At 58.0% G+C, this 22375-nt stretch overlaps 3 protein-coding genes and 1 non-coding gene across 25 annotated transcripts in view; 1 reads left to right on the top strand and 3 right to left on the bottom strand.

Annotated features, from left to right (window-relative positions):
• Window positions 1-1244: 1244 nt before the first annotated feature.
• PEX16 (peroxisomal biogenesis factor 16) lies at window positions 1245-7775 on the bottom strand. 2 transcript variants are annotated; one of them, XM_076002000.1, is made up of 12 exons: window positions 7718-7772; window positions 7362-7549; window positions 7123-7158; window positions 6304-6380; window positions 5774-5907; window positions 5547-5647; window positions 4581-4661; window positions 4286-4441; window positions 4107-4179; window positions 3820-3939; window positions 1887-1951; window positions 1245-1428 (listed from the first exon to the last, which is right to left on the bottom strand). In XM_076002000.1, exons 2-12 carry the CDS (start codon window positions 7471-7473, stop codon window positions 1370-1372), a joined length of 1014 nt encoding a protein of 337 aa, XP_075858115.1. In that variant the 5' UTR covers window positions 7474-7549; window positions 7718-7772; the 3' UTR covers window positions 1245-1369. The 2 variants fall into 2 exon arrangements, with proteins under 2 accessions (XP_075858115.1, XP_075858116.1); XM_076002001.1 differs by lacking the exon at window positions 3820-3939 and having other exon boundaries at window positions 7718-7775.
• Window positions 7776-9133: 1358 nt separating this feature from the next.
• LOC142870867 (small nucleolar RNA U13) lies at window positions 9134-9235 on the bottom strand. Its single transcript, XR_012919191.1, has one exon. It is a non-coding gene; the product is annotated as a small nucleolar RNA U13 (small nucleolar RNA).
• A 2674-nt stretch (window positions 9236-11909) lies between these two features.
• LARGE2 (LARGE xylosyl- and glucuronyltransferase 2) lies at window positions 11910-17177 on the top strand. 2 transcript variants are annotated; one of them, XM_012790046.2, is made up of 15 exons: window positions 11910-12012; window positions 12110-12256; window positions 12350-12453; window positions 12776-12858; window positions 13120-13243; window positions 13472-13643; window positions 13748-13852; window positions 14323-14435; window positions 14508-14633; window positions 14708-14863; window positions 14999-15153; window positions 15583-15861; window positions 16176-16325; window positions 16426-16621; window positions 16870-17177. In XM_012790046.2, the coding sequence occupies exons 2-15, from the start codon at window positions 12172-12174 to the stop codon at window positions 17077-17079; spliced, it is 2058 nt and encodes a 685-aa protein (XP_012645500.2). In that variant the 5' UTR covers window positions 11910-12012; window positions 12110-12171; the 3' UTR covers window positions 17080-17177. The 2 variants fall into 2 exon arrangements, with proteins under 2 accessions (XP_012645500.2, XP_012645495.2); XM_012790041.3 differs by having other exon boundaries at window positions 12110-12453.
• A 347-nt stretch (window positions 17178-17524) lies between these two features.
• The window catches only part of PHF21A (PHD finger protein 21A), a 194016-nt gene continuing 189165 nt past the window's right edge, over window positions 17525-22375 (bottom strand). For all 20 annotated transcript variants that reach the window (XM_076001991.1, XM_076001992.1, XM_076001993.1 and 17 more), the window contains one exon: window positions 17525-22306. In XM_076001991.1, coding sequence (XP_075858106.1) covers window positions 22049-22306 — 258 coding nt within the window. In that variant the 3' untranslated portion in view covers window positions 17525-22048. The remainder of the gene's footprint in view (window positions 22307-22375) is intronic.

Raw genomic sequence — 22375 nt, 5'->3', positions numbered from 1 at the left:
AGCCAGACTGCATCCTGCAGACATTATTGCCGCAACACCGTGCAGCACCTGTGTTGACACACCCCCAGGCTCCCCCTTGGTTGGCAGAGCGCGAGGCCAGGGAACCACGTGTCGCACACACCTTGCTGCCTGCACAGCCCGTGGCGCAGAGCCCACTGTGGGGCAAAGTGCCCGAAGCGCTTGTTAAATGATGACAAAGGTCACTGGAGCCAGAGCTCTGACCCTGATGGACCTGGTGGGTCAGGACCTGGGTGGCACTCCTCAGAGGCACTTTGGGGGAAGCGGTGTCAGCGTGAGGTGGCTCCTCCCAGGGTGTCTGGGAGGGGCGCGGCATGGAGGACCCAGGAGCAGACAGAGCCCTCTGGGAGCCCAAGGGGCCGCCTGTCTGGGTGGGAACTGCAGCAGGGGCTGGCTCTGGCGCACGCATGGGGAGCAGGGCTGTGGCTGAGGACGGCGGGAAAGCCCAGCCCAAGGCCCGCCTGCTCCTGGCCCCCACAGCAGTCCACATGGCTCCAGGCAGACTTGGCACCCCAGAGCCCGACGGTGAGTGTGGGGAGACCCCAGCCTGTGTCCCCTGAACTCGAACCTGTGCTTTCTCCTAGAGCCTTGCCGGCTCCCATCCCGCACGAGCACCGGCCCAGCGCTGGCTGCTGCCCAACACCCTCTTCCTATGGGAGAAATGCCTTTCACCCCCGACTCAGGGCTAGAGGTGCTGCTCTATACCACCGCAGGGCTCACCCTTCACTGGGCTCTGTCACAAGGGGCTGGCAGTGCCATGGCCTGGGGCTGCTGGAGCCACAGGGCCCTGCAGGGGAGGGACAGACAGGGACGTTGGCCAGAAGACACGCCAGGAGCCTCCAGCCTCGTCTGTTTTCACTGGGCCGGCGAGCCAGTAGCAGCGCTTGCTCCTGTGGCTGCAGGGCCAGCAGCTCCCCATGCGCCATGAGTTAAGTCGCAGCTTCCTCTGGCCAGAGCAGCCTGGATCCCAGTCCTAGTGGCACCCTCTTGGGCCAGCACCCAGGAGCTGATGGCTCCACCGCAGGAGAGTGCAGTACAAGTCCAGAGGGTATTAGGAGGGCATGGGGTTGTGAGTTGGGAGGCAGGGTCCCTGCAAATGAGGAGGCTGGAAAGCCTTTGCGACCACTGACTAAATGCAGTGCCTCCCTGGCTGTGTGCAGAGCCCAGGGTGGGGCTGTGGGGAGCTGGCAGGCGCCCTGGGCGGTGGGGACGGAGAGGCCGCATGCTGGGACACTACCAGAGTCAGTTTTATTAGGGAAGAGGGGCTCAGGGGACTGACCGGCTGAGGCACCCCCTGCCCAGCACAGCAGAGCACGCGGCCCTGCCCCACGCCCCACTCCCGGGATGTCTGTCAGCCCCAACTGTAGAAATAAATTTTCTGCCAGGTGGGCAAGTAATCCATGAGCGGCCCTGCAACGAGAGAGGAATGAGTGAGGTGGGGGCCAGACTCCACTCTGCCCTGCTCCAATGCAGCTCCTACCCCTGCACAGCAGTGAGCTCTGCTGCTCCCCCCCCCAGCCCCCTGGAGAGGCAGCACTGCAGGGGCCCTGTTTACAGACAAGGACCCCAGTGGCTCTGCTGAGGTGGCCCTTGCCCTGCCATACAACCCCCTTCAGGTGAGACAGTCCCACATTGCATCACTCCAGGATACTGCGACAGGAAAAAGGCTGATGCCCCCACATGGTCTAGTAATACTTCCTCCTCCACAGGACGTCCTTCTTCCAGCCACCCCTGGCTCTATGGCCCAACCCTGACTTCTGGGCTTCCTCTCCCTGCTGTGCCAAGAATCAAATGACAAGGAGACAGACAACAGGGAGATGAGCCCCGCATGCGACCACACTCTATGATCAATCATCGCCCCTGCTTACTTGCGACCAGGCCGATGCCAGGGACATGGTCAGCCAGCAGCTGCAGCAGGAAGAGGATCCTGGCCCTGGGTGGAAGCAATAAACACAGACAAGGCTGAATTGGCGAGGGGGGTCCTTGCAAAGGAGGAGGGTGGGGAGCCTTCCCCCACCACCCAACTAAACACAGTGCATCCCAAAAGACAAGCGGCAACTTTCTGGAGCTAGGATAGGGCCCAGTCTACAAGGGCGAGACCTCTGGGGTGGACTCCAGGCTCTGCCCTCCCCGCCAGCTCTGGGATGCCGGAAGCTCGGCCCCAGGTGGGCCACTTACTCACAGCACCTCACAGCCAGCCTCCTCCCACTCCCCCTTGCCCCTCATTTCCTTCCCTCCAGAGGGCCACACATGCAGCACTGCCAGGTGGCATGGAGGAGGGTTCAAAGGGGAAGACAACCCCACCCTGCTGAGAAGCCCCCAGTCCAGCAAAAGAGCTGTGTCACGTGTCACTGGAGCAAGGAGTCAGGGCCCAGAAGGGGGCACAGTGCTGAGGAGGGCGAGCTGGTTCAGTGTAAGGGGACAGGACCAAGGCCTAGTTTTTTAAGAGATGAGCGTTTCCCACAGGGGAACTCGGGTGAGATGATGGTGATGTTGATACTAGGAGAAATAAGACATGACACTTATTACGCGCTCACTACCATGTGTTTTAAGTCATGTGACCCCTAAACAGCCCTATGAGGTGGCTTCTCTCATCATCCCCACTTTACAGATAAGGAAATGAGGCACAGAGAGTCAAATAACTGCCCGAGGTCACACATGTGGAAGGCAGTGTGCTCCCGGGACCATACGCCCATCTGAGCAGTGAGAACAGTGGGACAGAGGAGGACAACTGTTCCTTTCAGGCCTATTCCTGCCCTTTGGGCAAACGAGACTCTCCCTGGTGGATTTCTCAGCTCTCAGACACCAGCGGGGCAGGTTGGCAGGGCAGGGAGCAGAGGGTGTGAGATTCCCGTCACCTCACAATTCCTCAGTTCATATGAGGGGGACATTGGTACTGCAAGGCTTCCCCTGTGAAGTGTAAGCAACGGAGGGGGGTTTCCTTATGAAACTTGTCTCTGGAATGTTGTCTCTCCTGTATGTTATAGGTTTGGCTTTAGGCCCTACGAGCTTTCAAACTTGTCTGAAAACAGCAGGAACTGCCAGGCTAAGTCACTTTCACCAAGATAATATGACATAAGGCTACTCCCTATTCTCTCAGAAAAAACAGAGGCTGGATGTTACATGCAACTCCAGTTACTATTCCAGTTCTTAAGCAAGGGTTCATTAAGTCCCAGACAAAGGGGGTGCTGGGAGCCTTGTCTGTCTCCCAGCCTAGCGCTACACAGGGGCTCCTCCTCACATCTCTGTCTGACCTCATGCAGTCACCCCGGAGGCCCTGGGGGGCTTGGCCCGGGGCCACCCCATGCACCCCCAGCAGGCTTCTCTGTGGCTGAGGCTGGGGGCTCTGGGCCCGCACAGGTCAAAGCAGGGACAGCCAAGAGAGAACATGGATTTGGGATTTAACTCTACTGGCTGGGCATCTTTAAGTTGCACAACATCCTTGAACCTCAAGTGTCTCCTCTGAGCAGTGAGGATAATCCCAACCGCTTGGCAGGAAGGTGTGGGAATGAGCCAGAAGCTATGGACAGCCTGCACCTGCTCCATCCCTGCGGGCCTCCTGGCAACGTCCTCAGCCCTGCCAACAGGTGTTGAAGCTCATGAATACGTGGGCTGATGGCCCCAAAAGCTCTGCAGGAAGGGCTGGGCTGGCATATGGTGACTGCCACCAAGATACACATAGTGGGTGCTCAGTGAACCCCAGATGGAGGAACAGGGGAGAAGGGAAGGCACCAACAGTGGTTGGAGCCCAGGGCCTGCTTCTCTGCCCTCTCCGTGATACAGGTAGGGACCAGTCCTTACTCAGAGAAGCGGTCGTAGAACGGGGAGCGCAGCAGGTAGTAGAGGAGCAGGATGGTCCGGCGCCGCAGCTCCAGCCGCTCCCTCCGGGTCAGGCCCTTTCTGTCACTCAGGAGGCTCAGACTGGGGGACAGGGGACACAGTAAGGGCCAGGGGCTTGATCTGGGCTGGGTGTCCACAGGGACAGCACTGGGAGGAGCAGGGGCTGCTGCCCGCCCCACCTAGGTGAGGCCAGCCCTGTCATGGAAAGCCCAGTGCAGAGGAGGGCCCACGGGCACACCCAGGCTCACCTTGTCACGTCCACAACACCAGACAGGAGCCAGGGTTTCCACGACCGCTGACCCCACAGGCCCAGGCTGAGCACTGACGGCCAAGGCGTCAAGGATGTCTCTGGCACAGGGGCCCGGCTCAGCCCATGCTTGAATCCATCCCCCACTCAAGGTGCTGGCCCGCCCCACGCTAAGGATACAGTGCAGCAGCGGCCGCGCGATATACAAGGACTCTGCGATGGTCTCCTGCAGCCCCAGCGGGGTGGGGGCGCGGCTCAGCTCCTCTTGGCGCTGCTGCTGCTGCTGTCCCTCCCGTTGCTGGGGAGCTCCCCAGTGCCTTGAGTGCAGGGACGGAGCTAGAACGCAAGGGCAGCCAATGAGCGAGCCAGGCCCAGGCTGGAGCAGGAGGAAGGTGGACACTGATGGAAGCCAATCCCTCAGGCCCAGGCGGACCCCAGCACCTTCGTGCCCAGTCTGGCCACATCTTCCACTTACTGTTCTGGAGGGTGCGCACCACTCGGTTTGACCGCTTGCCCACATATGACTGCTCCTGGCTATCAGGGCTGTGGTCACCATCTAGCAGGGATAGACAGAAGGCCCTACTGTCAGAGGACATGTTTCTAGTAGAGTCTGCAAAGAACACGTGTGTGGTGAATGCTCAGGGATAAGGGAGAACAGCTGAGCTTGTACTGAGGCTGCAGCTGAGTCAAGGAAACTACAGCCAATGGCTGTGGCTCAACGTGGGACATAAGCGTTCTACATCCCTCCCTTGCCTGGGGAAAGGTCAGCAGCATCTATGGCCAGAGCCAGCCAAGAACCTCCACTTCCCAGGGACTGGAGCACCGGTAGGTCATATCTTCTTAATCCTTTGCTTTCAACATGACCATGATGAAACACAAAGAACTGTCCCCACTAAGGTCAGGAGTGTGTGGCCCAGGGGGTGACAAGTGCTGGGCGCTCTGCCTCGAGGCTGCAGGTCTTGCTACAGAAGCAGGCCCAGAGACTAGGTTGGCAGCCCCCATCTCCTGCTCTGTTCGCTCTTCCTGCAGACCAAAAAAATGAATGAGGACTCTGGCATCAAAAGTCCTGAGTTCAAGTTCTGATTTTGTCCCCAACTTAATCTTTTTTTTTCTTTTCTGCAGGATACATGGTGATGAGAATAAAATCAGTTGACAGGGATAGATGTACTCCATAAACCAGGGGTTCTCAAACTTTTCAAAAAGTGGGCCAGTTCACTGTCCATCAGACCGTTGGAGGGCCTGACTATAAAAAAAACTATGAACAAATTCCTATGCACATTCCACATATCTTATTTTGAAGTAAAAAAACAAACAGGCAAAAACACCCACATGTGGCCTGCGGGCCGTAGTTTATAGACGTCACTGTGTTCATACTGGTGGAGTCTAAAGCCACTAATTAGTCCTATGCCCCATTCTACTCCAGAGTGGGGAAGCAGCTCACCCGAGGGCTGTGTCTGGGTCTCTCTGTCCAGTGGAACGATGGGGGGTGAGGTCTGGAGGCCAGCCTTGAACCAGATCAGCAGGAACATCCGCAGTACAGCCCTGAGTGGGGGAATATGGCTGGGTTAGGGGGAGATGGCTAGCTGGCAGGTGCCATGCTTGGCAGTATCTGTAAAGCTGGCTTGTGTCACCCCCACCCTGGTCCTGCCCTCCACAGTCCCAACGTACTTGGCCAGCTGGATAAGGGCGATGACAAGCCAGCGGCCCACTTCTCCCCACACCTTGGCGGCCCCCATCTCCATGAACACCTCCACACACTCCAGCACGCTCAGCCATGTCAGCAGCTTCTGCTGGGACAGCGACTGCAAGAACCCCAAGCCAAGAGGTCAGGAGGCTCCCCCTGGGCCCTGGCCCTCCTTATGGGGCAGGGGGATGGGAGTCCTCTAACAAGAGATATGGATTCTCCACTTTCCAAGCCTAAGTGTGCAGGCCTGAGTTCAAACACCGACTCCACCACCAACAGGCTGGATAACCTGGGATAGTTGACTCCACCTCTCTGAAGCTCAGTTTCTTCAACTGAGGAAAGGTCGCTAACACTTTTACACCTCGTCTAATGAGACGGTTTGAGGCTCAGATGGGCAAAGGCATGCCTCACACTCTATGAGACCACAACATGTGCTGCACACATGGGCTGGTTGTTGCTATTTTATTTCTGAGTCCCTGTGCTTCCCGCCCTCAGTTCCTGGAAGAATTCTCACCACGGGCAACTTTTTCCGAAGCTCCTTCCGTAGGATCCCGTCATTGAGCAGGACGAGCAGGTTAGAGGCGGAGTACACTGAGGGGTAGAGGGTGGCCTTGAGAGGCTGGCTCTGCAGCCTCCACCCCTCTCACCTTTTCCCCAGAGCTGCAGGATCACCTGTCACTTGCCGTGCTCAGACACCCACAGATTATGTGGAAACCAATCTGCCTCTCTGCCCACTTCCTTGGCGTTCCACACTCCCCAATTTGATCTTGCATGAGCGGTTGGACCAAGATAGGATGGGTTGAGCTCAGTGACAAACCAGCTACTGCCCTACAGGATAGCACTGACCATCCAGCTGCCTATAACTACCCACTGCACTCCAAACAGCTACAGATGTGTGGTCCCACTTCCTGGCCTTTGCCCATTCTGCAGCCTGTCCCTGGGAGTCTACTCCATCTCTACCTTTCCAAACCCAGCTCATCCTTTCAGGACTGTCACCTCCAGTACTCAGTGGGCAAATGCTCCTGAGACAGTTACAGCCTGGAAATCCTGGAATCTGGGAGATTGGGATTTGAATCTTAGTTCTGGGATTATCAGCAACTGTTCCCTAACCTCACTGTATTTCTGTTTCCTTAACTGGACAGCAAGGACGATAACAGTACCCACCTCATTTGAATGTAGGGAAGATTAATTGGCAAAGGCAGGAAAGGCGCTTGGCTCTGCGCCTGACCAGTGGTGAACACTCAGTCAAGATCCCCAGACATGTCTCTTAACTTGGGGACATGGAGGGCCCAGGACAGGGGACAACAGACACCCACCCCAGAGCCCAGCTCACCCAGCTCTGACAGCTCGTGGGAATCCGCGAATCGACCTGGAGAGAAGGTACAGAAGGTGTCGGTGAGCGTTTGCCTAACCCTTCATCTCCGGGTCCCCGACGTCTCCTCCCTACTCCCTACGGGAACCTGGACGGGACTTCTCAAGCACAGCGATCACTACCCTGATTCCGCAGGGAAGGGGGCCACTGGGGTCATAGGTCAGGGCCCCTAAGGGATGGATCAAAGGTCAGGGTGGCACCTGCCAGCAGGTAACTGAGGCCCCGCACTGCTGTCTCCAGCTGGGCCGTGGCGGCCGGGTGACGAGTCACGTACTCCTGGTAGCGGAGGCCCAGGAGCCGCAGCTTCTCCATCCTGCCCTCAGCACAGGCAGACCCACAGACCGACAGTACGACTGGCTGCGGCGCCTTGCTTCCTGTGCCCTCCTTCCTGCTTCCGGTCCTAGGCCCGCCTCTCGGTTACTTAACTTCCGCAGACCAAAAGGATGGTGACTTGAAGAGCCATTGAACCACCCTTCACCCCATCTCTTAAATCACCTCCCACTTGGGTAGCACTTAGCAACTGCGGGCGTAAACCCCCTCCCCCCCGTACTCCTTCAAGTCATTGGTTAACACACTCTCCGCCCCCGACCCGCCCAACGTCGTCGGGACCCAGTTCTTGCGTTTTCCGGGTTGACTGTGCTTGCGCCTGCGCAGTTAATGCTCCCGGAAAGCTTGGCGGCAGTCTGAGCAGTTCATTCTAGAGAAGGGAGCAGGAAGACCGAGTCTTTCCAATAGAACGCCGAGAGGCTCGAACGGGAGGACAGGCTTTTAGAGGGCTAGAAGGTAGAGCGTCCTTTGAAAAAAGGAGCTTCTATCAGACTTGGAGCACCTAAGCACCTAAAGGCATTCGGACTGCCTCTCAGCAGGCGCGCGTTTGCCCAGTGCCCCGTCTCCCGTTCCCCACCAAAGGTAGTGCTGGGGAAACTGAGGCAGTGAGGAGCTCAACCTCCCAGCGCAGTGTCGATCCCCTAGCCAGCACAGTTAGTGCTCCGGCTTTGGCTCCAGCTCTCACAAGGACTGTGCCCCCCAGGAGCGTGCACCTGCACTCCCACCTACTCGGAGAAAACGCTGGCCCAGGCTTCTCTCCGTTCAGGGCACCTGCGCGGGAGTTTCCCTTCCCTGGGCCTCGGACTTCCCCATCTATAAAATGGTTTGAGGGCAGACTTAATCCTTGAATTCGGAATTAATCTCAGAGCGCTTTCCGGCCCTCGGATGCACGTCCCAGTCCTCAGCTGCGCCCCAGAGAATGGGGCGATTCCTGGGGATCCCTTCCCAAAACGAAGTCTGCCTGGCAGGGGTGGCAGCAGGAGAGCAGCGGCCAGAGGTGGCGCTCCGGGGAGACGGCCGCGGATTGGCTGCGGGGAAGGGGGCGTGGCACGCGCCTTTGGGGACCCTGAGAATAGACGCACGTTCTTTTACCTGACCCGCGCCACAAGATACTACCTCCAGATGAGGAAAGAACGCCCAGTCAAAATGCGAATCCTGGTCTAGTCTGACCTAAGAGTCTAGGCGTCTTTAAGCCTCCCACCTCACCAGGAAGCCACAACCCTCCCTTCCACTCCCTACTCACGCCAGGGAATGAAGACCCAGGGACAGGTGTCCAGGGTCCTCAGGAAGGGCAGAGACTTGGAGAACAGAGGAGGTGGCTATGGGCATAGTCAACATCATTTCTTGCCACCTCTGGGGACCAGGCTCACTCACCCTCCTCCTAGCAACCTTGCCAGGTTGCCATGAACTCATGTTCACAGATGGGAAATTAGCAGGCCAAGGACAGGAAAGAACTTGTCCCAGGTGGCACAGCAAGGCCCTGGCCAAACAGGCCACAGGGCAGGTCTCTTGTGGCAGTGACCTCTCTCTTGCCCACAGCCCAGCAAGAGTAGTAACATGTTGAGGCTTCTTGGTCATGAGGCAAGTTAGCAACTGGCATTAGGACCTGGACTCAGGGCATCCAAGGTGGGGCTTTTTCTCCCTTCCTCACTCCGTTCCACCATCAATAGTAAGAAGGTTTGAGGGAGGCACATCTTACACATGAATGTGAAAATCCAGCCACTGAGCTTGTGAACTACAAAAGGATCTGCACCACCACCTTTTTCTTTTTGAGACAGGGTCTCCCTCTGTTGCCCAGGCTAGAGTGCAGTGGAGTCATATCATCATAGCTCACTGCAACCTCAAACTCCTGGGCTCAAGTGATCCTCCTGCCTCAGCCTCCCAAGAAGCTGGGACTACTGGCACATGCCAACATGCTCGGCTAATTTTTCGTTTTCTTGTAGAGATGGGGTCTCCCTATGTTGCCAAGGCTGGTCTTGAACTCCTGAACTCAAACAATCCACACCTTAGCCTCCAAAAGTGCTAGGATTACAGGGCGAGCCGCCATGCCTGGCCTCCAGCCCACCATCTTAATGAACTTATTTCCCAGATCTCACTGCTGGCCACTCCTCTCAGTCCTCCCACTGGCTGAAGTAAAGAGAGGGAGGAGGGGGAATGTGGGTTTCCTCAGCACTCCCAGGGCTGGTGGTCCTGTGATTCTAGGGAGGAGAGAGGCATGGAGGACAGAGGGGCAGCCTCCTCAGGACAGAATATGAGAGGGCTGGGGCTGGAGCCAGTTTCTCCTCCCTCCCTCTAGGACTGGGCAGGGGAGCCAGGTTGGCAGCAACAGGGCTGCCTGAATTTCCTCTCTAGATCCTGGGCCTGATTAGGCCCCAGAGACAAAGAATAGCCACGTGTATAGGAAGCTCTTGAGGGGAGCCCCTCCTTGCTCCTTGGGCCCCTGCCTGCATTGGGCCACCTGGCTGGGCTGGAAGGGCCTCTGGGCAGGCTGGGCTGGATCCTCCCTCCTTCAGGCTGCCCCAAGTTGCATGGGAAGAGAGAGAGTCTAGTAGGTGCCAATGAGGACACCAGAGGCCCACAGAGGGGGCCTGACTGGTCCACCGTCACACAACAAGGTCCTGGGCAGAGCTATGTCAAACTGGCCTAGAGGAACAGCATCTGGTTAAATGCCCATACCTGTCTCCCTTCCCCCTCCATGCCCCCAGAACACTCGCGGGCATCTCAGCGCTTTAGGTTTCCCTGAGTGGTGAGGCTGGAGAGGAGAAGCCAGTGTAAAGAGTGACCCAGTGAGACTTGCAGCCCCAGCCTGCAGCTAGCGCCCCACCCCCTCACTGAAGACTTACTCTGGGCCAGGCTCCCTCACAGTAACCCAGCAAGCCCTCTCTGTTGAAGGCATTGGGGTGGGAATCGCCCACCCCCACGCCAGCCAGCCACAGGCTAGAGCTGAGGATCAGGGAGTCTGGAGGCTCCAAGTCCCAGTCGGCATCGCCCATCTCCTCTCAATTCACAGACATACAAGGCGCTGCCATCAGTCTCCATAGCAACCGTTAGCCCTGGCCTCCAAAGCCCCAAAAGCTGACCTTCTCTCCGCCCCACAGAAAGGCCTGAAGAGGAGACTTGGGGGTCTCAGAGCTTTCCCACAGCTTTTTTAGGTTCATCTCACTTTTTGTGGCTGGAAGTTGAGCTAAAGGACATAGCCCCAGCCCCTTTCCAGGACAGGGGAGGATGGGTTCTCATTCCCACCCACTTCCAACACACACTGAGCAGCTGGTACGTGCAAGGCTGTTCCCAGCCCAGGCCAAGACAGACAAGGTCCCCGTCCCATGAGCAGCATCCAGTCTAGGAGGGAGAGACTCAGTAAACAAGCACACGACTCCAACTTTCCATGGGTGCCAGCCAGCCCTCTGAGAAGCTGCATTCGTTCGGGGCAGGAGGAACATCAAGGGCAAGTCCTGGGGCGGCGCAGGGGCCCCTTCAGGACAGAGAGCAAGGAAGGGCCAGGGCCAGGGCCATGGACTGGGAAGGGGCGTGGGCCTGGGGGGCGTGGGCAGAGGGCATTCTTGTCTAACAGGTCACGTCGACTCTCTGGGGGAGATAAAGCCGCAGCACAGGATTGCTGTGAGGATGAACTGAGGCGAGGGTGCCAAACCCGTAGCACAGGGCCTGGCACGCTCATCGTGCGCTCGGTTCAAAGTGCCCACTACCGGCTCCCGGGCCAGAGGCCAGGCTGGCGCCTGCTATGGGGCGCGCCGCATAGGAGGAGGGAGGGGGAGCTCCAGGCCAGGCCTGGCACACTCACGACCGTCTAGACGGGATGGGGGATCCTGGCCCTGCCCATGTGGCCCTAGCCGCCTGCGGCATAGGCCCCTCGCCAGCTACCGGGAGGGAAGCGGCCTTCACAAGGGTGCTTTGTCCCGGCTGCGCCGGGGCTGCCGCCGGGCAGGGCCGGGCCACCTGGACTGCGAGTAGGGGGAGGAAGGCGAGGGCTCCAGGTGTTCGCTGGCTCGCAGGCAGGTCTCAGCCAGCCCCGCCTCCCGTCCCCAGAGCAGGTGTCCCCGATCCCCGCGGCCCAGCATTCCGGTCGCCTCCCCCTCACTCCGGTTGTGCTCCGGCTGTCCCTTTGATCCCGGGTCCGGGGTCACTGGCCCATCCCCCGGGGACGTTAGGGGGCGGAGACGGGGCCCCAAAGCAGGGAGCAGGGGGATGGGGTAAGGCCAGGTAGCCAGGACTGGGTTTTCCTGGGTCGCTGCTCCCGCGCCCTCCAACCTTCCTCGTGTCTTGGTGGGAAACTCAGCCCAGAAAGGGGGTCCCCGGGACTCCTCGCAGGCTGGGGGGCCGTCAGAGGCTGGGGCAGTGGGTGGTGCCAGCTCCTTCCCCGAGGGTCTCCCCGCCCCTTCGAGCTCAGCAGAGCGGAGGTGAAACCTGAACCCAGGTTGGGGGCGGGGCCGGCCCGCGCCTCCCGGGTCCCGCTCCCGGGCCGGCTGCTGGGAGCGCAGGGCCCGGGCCCCGGAGCAGCTGGAGCAGGTGAGGGTGGCAACGCAGCGTGGGAGGGATGAGCGGGCGGCCGTCGGTCCCGCCGCCCGGGGCTGAGCCTCCTCCTCTCTTCCTCCTCTGCCCACAGGGCCCGCGATGGAGCCGGCAGCGGGGGGTCGCGCGCCGCCCTGAGCGCCCCGGCCCGCGGCCATGCTGCCCCGAAGGCGCCCCCGGGCGCTGGGCGCCGCGCTGCTCCTGCTGCTGCTGCTGCTGCTGCTCGGATTCTTCCTGTTTGGTGGGGACCCGGGGTGTGAGGGCCGCGAGCGGGTGGGTGAGCCCGGGGGTCCCGGGTGCCTCCCCTGCCCGCTCACGCCACGTATCCCCTCAGACGGGCGGCTGCGGGGAGCCGCTGCCCTCGACGGAGACCCGCTGGGGGGACAGGGCGGCCACAACCGCTCCGACTGCGGCCCGCAGCTGCCACCCAAGTGCGAGGTAGGTGCGCCGGCCCTGGTGGTGGGAATCCCGGAGCGCCGCGCCCCCAGCCCGGCCACCTGGACACCTGTGGGAATCACCACACCTGGGGTCTGCCCTGGCACTGGCCAGCCAGCTGGGGGCGCCCTGGGTGCACACCTACTCTGCTCTTGGCCTCAGTTTCCCCGTGTGTGAAATGGAGAGTTGGATCCTGCTGCCGCTCCCCGAACTCCTCCCTGGCTCTGCTTCCGGGCGGGCCACACCGCCCAGGCCAGGCCAGGCCAGCTCAGCTGTCTAGTGGGTGAGGGGGAGACTGCTGCCAACCTGGGTGTCCCTTCCCCAGCTCTTGCATGTGGCCATCGTGTGTGCGGGACATAATTCCAGCCGAGAGGTCATCACATTGGTGAAGTCCATGCTCTTCTACAGGTACAGCAGGTGTCAGAGGAGGTGGGTCAGAGTGGGGAAGGGACAAAGTCTTGGGCAAGTCACTGGGTCTCGGCTCCAGCTTCCTTGTCTGTGACATAAGGACAGTGTCCCCTTCCTCTCCTGAAGAGTGGTTGTAAGAATCTCCTGAGCTGGTGTGGAAAAGCACTTAGCAGATGGTGGTTCCACCTCTCAGCCCCCTGGGTGGCGGCTGTCCCGTGTTCCTCCTGCTGGGGCCTCTCAGGCTTCCTGTCTCCCCAAAAGGAAAAATCCGCTGCACTTGCACTTGGTGACTGATGCCGTGGCCAGAAACATCCTGGAGACGCTCTTCCACACGTGGATGGTGCCCGCTGTCCGTGTCAGCTTTTATGACGCTGAGGAGCTCAAGGCAGGAGCCCGGCCTCTCTGCACTCCTGCCAGTTGTGCCCATCCCTCTCCTTCCTCCCTCACGCTGGGGCGAGGGGGAGGAGAATCCCCAGTCCCTTCAAATCCACTGCAGCTCAAACCCCTTGTTCTTTCTGGAGTTCACCCCTTCTCCCCACTGTGTCCCTCTGAGTGTGTTCTGGCATGTGTAGGCCCTTCTCTGCCAGCTCATGCCCTGCCCCTCCCCCAACAGCCCCAGGTCTCCTGGATCCCCAACAAGCACTACTCTGGCCTCTACGGGCTAATGAAGCTGGTGCTCCCTGGTGCCCTGCCCCCTGACCTGGCCCGAGTCATTGTCCTGGACACTGATGTCACCTTTGCCTCTGACATCGCGGAGCTCTGGGCACTCTTTGCTCACTTTTCTGGTGAGAGGCTTGGGCCCCTGGCCTACCCAGGACCCCCTGTGTCTAATCCTGAGCCCAGGTCCCATGGCAGCCTCAGGCAGCTCCCTCATGCCCTTCCCTCCCAGACAAGCAGGTGATTGGGCTCGTGGAGAACCAGAGCGACTGGTACCTGGGCAACCTCTGGAAGAACCACAGGCCCTGGCCTGCCTTGGGTCGGGGATTTAACACAGGTGGGGATAGTGGTCGGGGGAGGCAGGAGGGTGGGCTGCTGTTCCTCGGGCCCCAGGGGCTGGGCAGGGCAGAGTGCTAGGAAGTCCCCCCAGGAAGAATAGTGCTGTGGAGGTAACACTGGATGAAGAGTCAGAAAACAGTTCCAACATTGCTTGTGAAGGCTGGATGACTTGGGCCAACTTGCATGGTCCCTCTGAGCCTCAGTTTTCTCATCCATTAAATGGGGATGATTTTAACAGCCTCGGTGGAGTGTGAGATGGTTCTGGAGGTGCTCTGTAAGCTGGGCAGTGTACAGTGCCTCCCCTCACCCCTAAGAAGATGGACTGTAGACACAAGTAGTCCATAATCATGTCTGAACAGTCAGAAAATACCAATAAGTCAAACAAACATGCAAAAGGCAGCTTCATGATCCCTGGCCCCCAGGAGCTGGTTGTCCCAGGTGGGCATGTCAACCTTTCCCCATTGGCAGGGGTGATCCTGCTGCAGCTGGACCGGCTGCGGCGAGCCGGCTGGGAGCAGATGTGGAGGCTGACAGCCAGCCGGGAGCTCCTCACCCTGCCCGCCACCTCACTGGCCGACCAGGTCTGGGAAACCCTGGTGGGGGGTGGCGGGTGGCAGGCTGGGGGCTGAGGTGCAATGGCTGTCTCTGCCCAGGACATCTTCAATGCTGTGATCAAGGAGCACCCGGGGCTGGTGCAGCCCTTGCCCTGCATCTGGAACGTGCAGCTGTCGGACCACACGCTGGCGGAGCGCTGCTACTCTGAGGCATCTGACCTCAAGGTGAGTGGGACAGTAGTGGGCCAAGGATGGGGACTCCTGCTCCCATACCCCCGTGGACACCCTTTGGGTCCCAGGTGATCCACTGGAACTCACCAAAGAAGCTTCGGGTGAAGAACAAGCATGTGGAATTCTTCCGCAACTTCTATCTGACCTTCATGGAGTACGACGGGAACCTGCTGCGGAGAGAGCTCTTCGGGTGCCCCGGCCAGCCCCTGCCTGGGGCTGAGCAGGTGAGAGAGCGCCATCTTCCCTTACCTTGTGGAGGCCCTGCCCCTCTCTGCTCTGGCGGGACCCAGTCTTGTCTGGGGACATGTCATCCTGCCCCAGTGCCAGTCCTTCTCTCCCCTGACCCATGTCCGTTGCAGCGGGCCCTGGCACAACTGGACGAGGAAGACGCCTGCTTTGAGTTCCGGCAGCAGCAGCTCACCGTGCACCGTGTGCACATCACCTTTCTGCCCCATGAGCCGCCACCCCCCCGGCCTCACGATGTCACCCTGGTGACCCAGCTCTCCATGGACCGGTGAGGGTGATGAGGGCATCCCCAGGGAGCACGGCATGGCTAGGATCGGGCGTTTCTGAGAGGAGGTTTCACCTGGTAGCCTGGTGCTGTGAGTGACCTGCCTGTCCCTCAAGGAGTTCCAGAAGTTGGAGACATTGGATATGGTGGAAAGAGCTTGGGCTTTGGAGTTGTTCTGATGCCTGGAACTGTCCCTTAGCAGCTGTGGGGCCATGGGCAAGTCTTAATACCCCCGGCCCTCAGTTTTCTCATCTGTCAAATGAGAAAGTACCCACCGCTGGAGTAGTTGTGAAGATTAAATAAGACTGGCTTGGAAGGTGCTCAGTACCCCTTGGGGCTAGTGCCAGCAGCTTTGGGGAGGTTTTCCAGCCCTACCTGGGTTCCTGTGCAAGAGGGATGGCCTGGGCTGACCTCACCCCTGCCCCTGCCCAGGCTGCAGATGCTAGAAGCCCTGTGCAGGCACTGGCCGGGCCCCATGAGCCTGGCCTTGTACCTGACAGACGCAGAGGCCCAGCAGTTCCTGCGTTTCGTCGAGGCCTCCCCAGTGCTCTCTGCCCGGCAGGACGTGGCCTACCATGTGGTGTACCGCGAGGGTCCCCTCTACCCTATCAACCAGCTCCGCAACGTAGCCTTGGCCCAGGCCCTCACGCCTTACGTCTTCCTCAGTGACGTTGACTTTCTGCCTGCCTACTCCCTCTACGACTCCCTCAGGTGGGCCTGGAGGGAGGGAGAGGAACGCTAGAGGGGTGGATATGGACCCACAGCCAATATGGTCCTGCTCCTTTTGGCTCTGTGTACGATGGGGTTTGTGTCACACTGGGTAGATGTCCACAAAGCATAGGAGGGGCCAGGGCTGCTTCAACAGTGGCGCCCCTGTGTCTCATGGCCCATCAGGGTATCAGGGTGGCATCAAGTAAGGCTGGTTTGGGAATGAGGTCCCATGGTCACTGCCTGTGGCAGCACTGGCTGGGCTCTGGTGGCAGAGGCCCCGCTCCTCTCTCCTGCTCACGTGTGCTGCTCCCCAGGGCTTCCATCGAGCAGCTGGGGCTGGGCAGCCGGCGCAAGGCGGCCCTGGTGGTGCCGGCATTCGAGACCCTGCACTACCGCTTCAGCTTCCCCACTTCCAAGGCGGAGCTGCTGGCCTTGCTGGATGCTGGTGCTCTCCACACCTTCAGGTAGGACAGGCTGCTCCGCCCAGTGCTGCTCCCCACACCGGCCCCCACTGCCCCCAGCTCCCGGCCTCAGCCTGGCTCCCCATCCCATCCTGCCACACAGGTACCACGAGTGGCCCCGGGGCCATGCACCCACGGACTACACCCGCTGGCGGGAGGCTGAGGCCCCATACCGTGTGCAATGGGCAGCTGACTATGAGCCCTATGTGGTGGTGCCTCGCGACTGTCCCCGCTATGACCCCCGCTTCGTGGGCTTTGGCTGGAACAAGGTGGCCCACATTGTGGAGCTAGATGCACAGGTGAGGAGGGTGTCTTGCTGCCGCCCACCACCTTCGATTGAACACCTCTAGCCAGGGAACTCACCACACCTGTGCATGGTGGACCACACCATTAGGCAGCACTGTTAGAAGTTTCCCTTCTGTAGAACTAAAATCATCTGCCCTTTGGCCCTTGCTTCAGCTCTTAGGGGCTACAGAGTAAGCCTGATCCCCAGGGCTGCGTCTCCCCCCCAACCCAGCAACCTCTGTCCCTCTGCCCCACCCTGCAGGAATATGAGCTCCTGGTGCTGCCCGAGGCCTTCACCATCCACCTGCCCCATGCTCCAAGCCTTGACATCTCCCGCTTCCGCTCCAGCCCCACCTATCGTGACTGCCTACAGGCCCTCAAGGACGAGTTCCACCAGGACTTGTCTCGCCACTATGGGGCTGCCGCCCTCAAATACCTCACTGCCCTGCAACAGCCCGGAAGCCCGGCCTGAGCCTCCCAGGCATGGGCTCACCCTTTCCTTGGCTCGCTGGAGCAACCTGGCCGCCTTGCCACTATTTAAATTATTTAAGGTGGAGCCTCTGTGGGGTGGGGCCTGGGGTCCTCCCCTTGCTGCTAATCTAAGGCTGGGCTTGGTTTCCCTCTGCCCCAGCCGGTTTGGGGCTGGTTCCCCCATCTTCAATTATACACTCCTTTTTCATAATTAAAGTTTTTAAAAATTCTTTTCATGTTCCTCCTGGTTTGGGGGATCAAGGTCTGGTTCTCTGAGGCATAAGGGCCTCATGGACCAGGGAAGGTTCCGAGTCTGGCTGGAGTCAGGAGGGCCCAGGCCCTCAAGGGCAAGAACCTCCTCCCAGAAAGTCGGGTAGGGTGGGGGCTGGAACTGGAATGTTTCTCGCCCACCCTCCCCTGCCCCAAACCCAACACCATGAGGCCGAGAGACTTTATTTGGCTTTATTTAGTAAAATGTTAAAATAAATAAATACAAATTGATCAGCTGCTCTGTATCCCCCCCACCCCCTCAAAACAAAAACCAAACAAACAAAAACAAAAACTTTGAAGCACAAAACTCCAAATACAAGTTCTACCAAGACTGAAATCACAAAGGGCATGGACAAGAGACAGGATTGGGGTCTGGCTGGCTCTTCTCTGCTCAGAGCTTGCTGACCTCTGGCCTGCCCGTCCCGCCTGACTGCAGCTCGCCCTGGGCTGAGGACCAGCGCGGAGGGAGGTGAGGGGCCAAAGGCTGCTGTGGGGTGGAGTCCAGGGGAGGAAGGGCTCTGGGAGGGGGTGCCAAGTGGAATCGTGAGCCCTGCCTTCCCTTTCCAAGAACTGTTTTTATGAACTCCTACCCTGGTGCTCTGTATAACCCTGCTTGCTCCCCTTCACTCCAGTGGGAGGGACGGAGCGCTTCCCAGGAGCCACCCACTCCCTTCTCGAAGAGGAGCTGACCAGAGGACAAGCTGCAAGTCGGTGAGAATGGGACTCCTGCTTGCTGCCAAGGGTGCCTGGCTGCGGGGTGGGGGCAAGGTCTGCAGTCATTTACACAGAGCAAAGTCGCCTCTACCCAACAGAAGCCATAGGGTCTGGAGAACCCAGGGCCTGGAAAATGTACCTGGGCTCCGATCCATCCTATTACCTCCCCTAAAGGCCTTTTGCCCCTGGGGTAAAATTCTCCTAAATTGGCCCTTTAGATAAATATGGAGGGCCACACCCTAGAAGGGAATGAAGGGAGGAAACCACTTAGAGCTGTGTGAGCTGGGGGATTGGAGGTGAGAGCCTGAGGAGGCTCTGCTGGAAGTGCCCTGCAAACACGGTCACCCTGGCGGGAGGAGCTGTGTACAGCCACCTCCACTCACAGCGTCTGCCGGGCCTGAACCAGGCAGCAGCTGGGACAGAGAAGCAGCCCTGCAGGGAAACTGAGCACTCGGAGGGTGCTGGCTGGAGGCTGCCGGGCCATGTCGTATACTCTAGAGACAGGTCCCACACAGGCCAGGCCCCACCAGGGACTGCCCCTTGCTGGGTCTCCCTGTCAGGTATAACTCAGCCCGTAGGGCCTGATATGGAAGGAAGAAATCAGAATCCAGTTGAGCTCAGCAGAGGTAAGACAAGACCCAGCAGGCTCCATGAAAGAAAAAGAACCTGCAGGTGGCAATTCTGGCAAGAAGCAGAGGTGGGGATGAGAACAACATGACCTCACTGCCTCCAGGCGCAATGCCTGATCAGGGACTGAGGGGACTCCCAGTCAGGCCCAGTGGGCAGCCACTCCCTGATCTCTGAAGTGACTGCAAGGCCAGCTGGTCTCAGGTAAGTGGCCATCAGAACAGCTAAATTCTGGGGCATGGGGAAAGAGCAGCAGAGGGAAGGAGGAAGGAAGGGGAGGCAGCTGTGGCGGGGGTGGTGGTGTCATGAGTGTGTGTCTCAGGTGGTCACAGGCACCCAGTCTGGAGGAAGAGAGTGGAGCTCTTCTGTCATGACAGTAAAGGAAAAGGAGATTGAGTGACATGGCAAGAAGAGAGACCTTTCTTTATAGTAAAGCAGTGTCCTGGAATTTGAGTCCAGGATGTAGGTTTGGGGGGCAGGGTTGCATCTCGTACTCCATACCAGCTAACTCACAAAACAGCTCACATCTGAGCCTTAGGAAGAATCTACGCCCCAACTTTAGGCGGAGTGAGAGTGCAGTAGACACTGCTCAGAGCAGCAGGCAAAACACTGGTCAACTCCTAGCCCTGTCCCCCGTCCCGAGACTCCTCAGGCAGCTCCTCTCCAACCAAAGGCCTCTAGTGGTGATGGCTTCCCAACTTCCTTCAGGAACAGACAGGCATTGTGTGGCAACCCCTGCGGGCCCAGACAAGTCCCAGGGGAGAGCTCTGAGATAGGCATCCAGCCTTCCGCTTCTCCGCCAACTATTCCTCTACTCGTCCAGGCATCTCCAAAGCTCCCTGACGAGACATAGCACCTTGGTTTCTGAATGAGAAAAGGGAACTCTTCTCTGGCCTCCTCAACCAGCCTAGCAGCCAGGGCCTAACTGAGGTCTGTCCGGCCAAACTTAATTCCCTCTTCTGGCATCCTCAGGAAGGTGAATGGAAATGGCTGATGTGGACGAGACACATTTTACTCTGTGAAGCCTCTCCTCTCTGCTGCATTTGTTTTCACGACCTGTCTCTCTGGGCCTAACTGGGTGGAAGAAAAGCTAATGGGCCTTTTCAGCCACTCCTAGACTCTGGCCATTACAAGGTCCTGGGGCAGACTTGGGGGAGATGTTCCAGTAGGACCTGGGTACAGAGCCTCGGCCTCCCTCCTGTCAACCCCTAGGGGCACGCAATGGGCAAAGGTCTCCAGCAAGAGCACGCTTCTGACACAACTTATTCCCACTAGGCAAGAAGAGAGAAATGGTCTGAGCTTTCAGAACCCTAGTTTTCTCCAGAAGGAGAGGCCACGACAGTCCAAGCCAAGGCAAGCACAGCAATTCTAGCCAGGGCTCACCCAGGAATGGGTGGGTGGAGTGTAGTAAATTCCATCTCTGGAGCCTGGAGCCAGCAGGCAGAGAAAGCGCTGGAGCTTTGCACCTCTCTTCCAAGGCAAGACAGACAACAAGGCTACCCTGGGGCTCTAATTCACCCTCAAGACATCTCACTGGTCCTTTGTTCTTTCTAAGCACCAAGGGCTGATGCAGCCAGTCTGCACCCCATACCCTCCCGCCAAGGCCAGGGTGCAAAAGCACCACTGACGTCCACTGGCCACTTCCCTCAAAGGTGTCCCCAGGCACTCATAATGCTGGTGGCTGAAAGACCAAGAGCAGCACCAAAGGAAGGGATCTTATTTAGGCACCAGCCTTTTGCTCTAGCAACATCTGAGGAGACCACGGGTAGGGCCCTGATACCATCCACACTCCATTTGGGCTTCAAAAACAGAGACAAGATCCCTGCACCAAGAAGAGAGGACAGTATTTTCTGAGGAGGGGAGAGTAGTGGGGCACCTTCACGGAGGCCAGCCCACCAGTCTAGAGACACACACAGCAACACGTCATCATGATCAGCAGGTTCTGTGCTAAAAAATTATAACTACACGGCATTTTCTCCAGTTCTGACACCTTTTTAATAGAAATCACTGTTTTTAGGAAACAAATAGCACTTTTGTAATTTTTTTTTACAATGTTTCTTACCTTGATCTTAATTTTAAGTAACACTAGGAAGACCTCAATATCGTTTATTTTCCTTTTTAATTTAAAAAAAAGTTGTTGTTGTTTTCCCCAGATACAAAGATTTTTGCCCTTGCATAAAAAAACAGTGCCCGAACGATGACACAAGGACTCACAAAGACTCACTGGACCTCACTGACACTATGATTCCTATTCTACCATGCAAGGTCTCGACTACCCTTAATTGGACTGTCAGCCTGAAAAACAGCTTTTCTATTCCTTATTTTAGTTTTTGTTACCAAGAAAGTAAAATAAACAATAAAATAAAACTTTTTTTAAAAGAAAAGAACAAAAACAAAAATAAAAGAGAAAAGAAACGTCTCCATTCAATTCACACACACCTGGGTCGCGTGCTGCTTCGCTTAGGATCTTCTCTTCTTATAAATATAGAAAAGGGATGGAGCTTGTTTTCAAGTAAAATCACTGATCCACCTGTTTCCCTTCCTGGACACACACGCCCTTCTTCCCTGCCTTGGGCACGGGCCAGGGCCTGGCTCTGCTTGTTCTTGGAGAGGAGACACGACAGGATCACCATGGGATGCGATTCACCAAGCAGAGAAGGAAGGGGACTCAGGAGTGGTGGGGATCCCCGTGTGGGGAACAGAGCATGTGGGGAGAACTATGGGCTGTTCTAGGCATCCACCTCCCTTGCTCTAGCCCCCTGGGGACAATATTAAATACTGCTTGGTCACTCCACCTTCCCACCCCATCCCTCCCAGCCACTCCCCTTCCCTCTTCTCGGCACTGGAGTCGGTTAAATCTCAATTTCCTTTTTTTGGTTTTATAGTAGTGAAAGTTTAGAAACAGGAAAGCCCACACACTCTTTGGACTCATCTTCTCTACCTAAGCAAACGGCTCTCAAATAAGGGTCTGAAACCTGCTCTCCTCCCTCCGCCCGTCCCTGCTCCCCGCCCAAGGAAACAAAAGCAAACCCATCGTGGCTGTGGAGGCTGCTGCAGGCACACACTGGTGTATAATAGAGAGAGTAAATATATTATTTCACTTGGCATGGTGCTGGCAAAGAACCTCCAGCTGGCACTATTTCATGTAACATGGTCCAATCTTTGCATGTACACACAGAATAAGAAGGATCAATTGGCAAACTCTGGTGCCACCTGGCACAAGCATCTTCTCTCTCTCTGGAACCAAAGAACCAAAAGAATTCTGCACTTTCCAGAAGAAATCCGGCTTTGCTTTTCTAGAGTCTTCAGTGTTTTGCTCTCCTTGCCGCCGGGATCCCGTGGCTTCTAGAGGGGCTCTGTTATTTAGTCTCTTCCCCCTGGTTACAGTTCACTGTGCAGCTCTGGGAGGAGGGGGATGGGGCCGGTGTGGAGGTGGCGGCGTTGGCAGGGGGGGTGCAGTCCGGGCCATTGGAGATGGCCCCCACAGTGGCCTCAGAGTCTACAGGTTTGGAGAGGTCAATTCCGTGGATGAGGCGAATCAGCTGTTTTACCTTCTCCAGGGAGCTGTGCATCTCCTTCTGCCGGGCCAGGATGGTGTTCTTCATTTCCATGCATTTCTGCAGCGAATGAGAAGAGCAGTGGCACTGAGCCTCCTACTTTTCTAACAGGCCTGGCAATCCCTGAGG

Source organism: Microcebus murinus, chromosome 4 (genome assembly GCF_040939455.1).
Source record: "Microcebus murinus isolate Inina chromosome 4, M.murinus_Inina_mat1.0, whole genome shotgun sequence".
Lineage (NCBI taxonomy): Eukaryota > Metazoa > Chordata > Mammalia > Primates > Cheirogaleidae > Microcebus > Microcebus murinus.
This window is presented reverse-complemented; position numbering and strand designations above follow the sequence as displayed.

Coding starts and splice junctions, on each gene's coding strand:
- PEX16 (XM_076002000.1), bottom strand. CDS start 7,473: ATGGAGAAGCTGCGGCTCCTGGGCCTCCGCTACCAGGAGTACGTGACT. Junction 5,908..6,303: donor TTCGGAAAAAGTTGCCCGTG/GTGAGAATTCTT, acceptor GGGTTCTTGCAG/TCGCTGTCCCAGCAGAAGCT. Junction 1,952..3,819: donor TTCTACGACCGCTTCTCTGA/GTAAGGACTGGT, acceptor GCTTCCACCCAG/GGCCAGGATCCTCTTCCTGC.
- LARGE2 (XM_012790041.3), top strand. CDS start 12,172: ATGCTGCCCCGAAGGCGCCCCCGGGCGCTGGGCGCCGCGCTGCTCCTG. Junction 13,644..13,747: donor ACTCTTTGCTCACTTTTCTG/GTGAGAGGCTTG, acceptor CTTCCCTCCCAG/ACAAGCAGGTGATTGGGCTC. Junction 14,436..14,507: donor CCACCTCACTGGCCGACCAG/GTCTGGGAAACC, acceptor GTCTCTGCCCAG/GACATCTTCAATGCTGTGAT.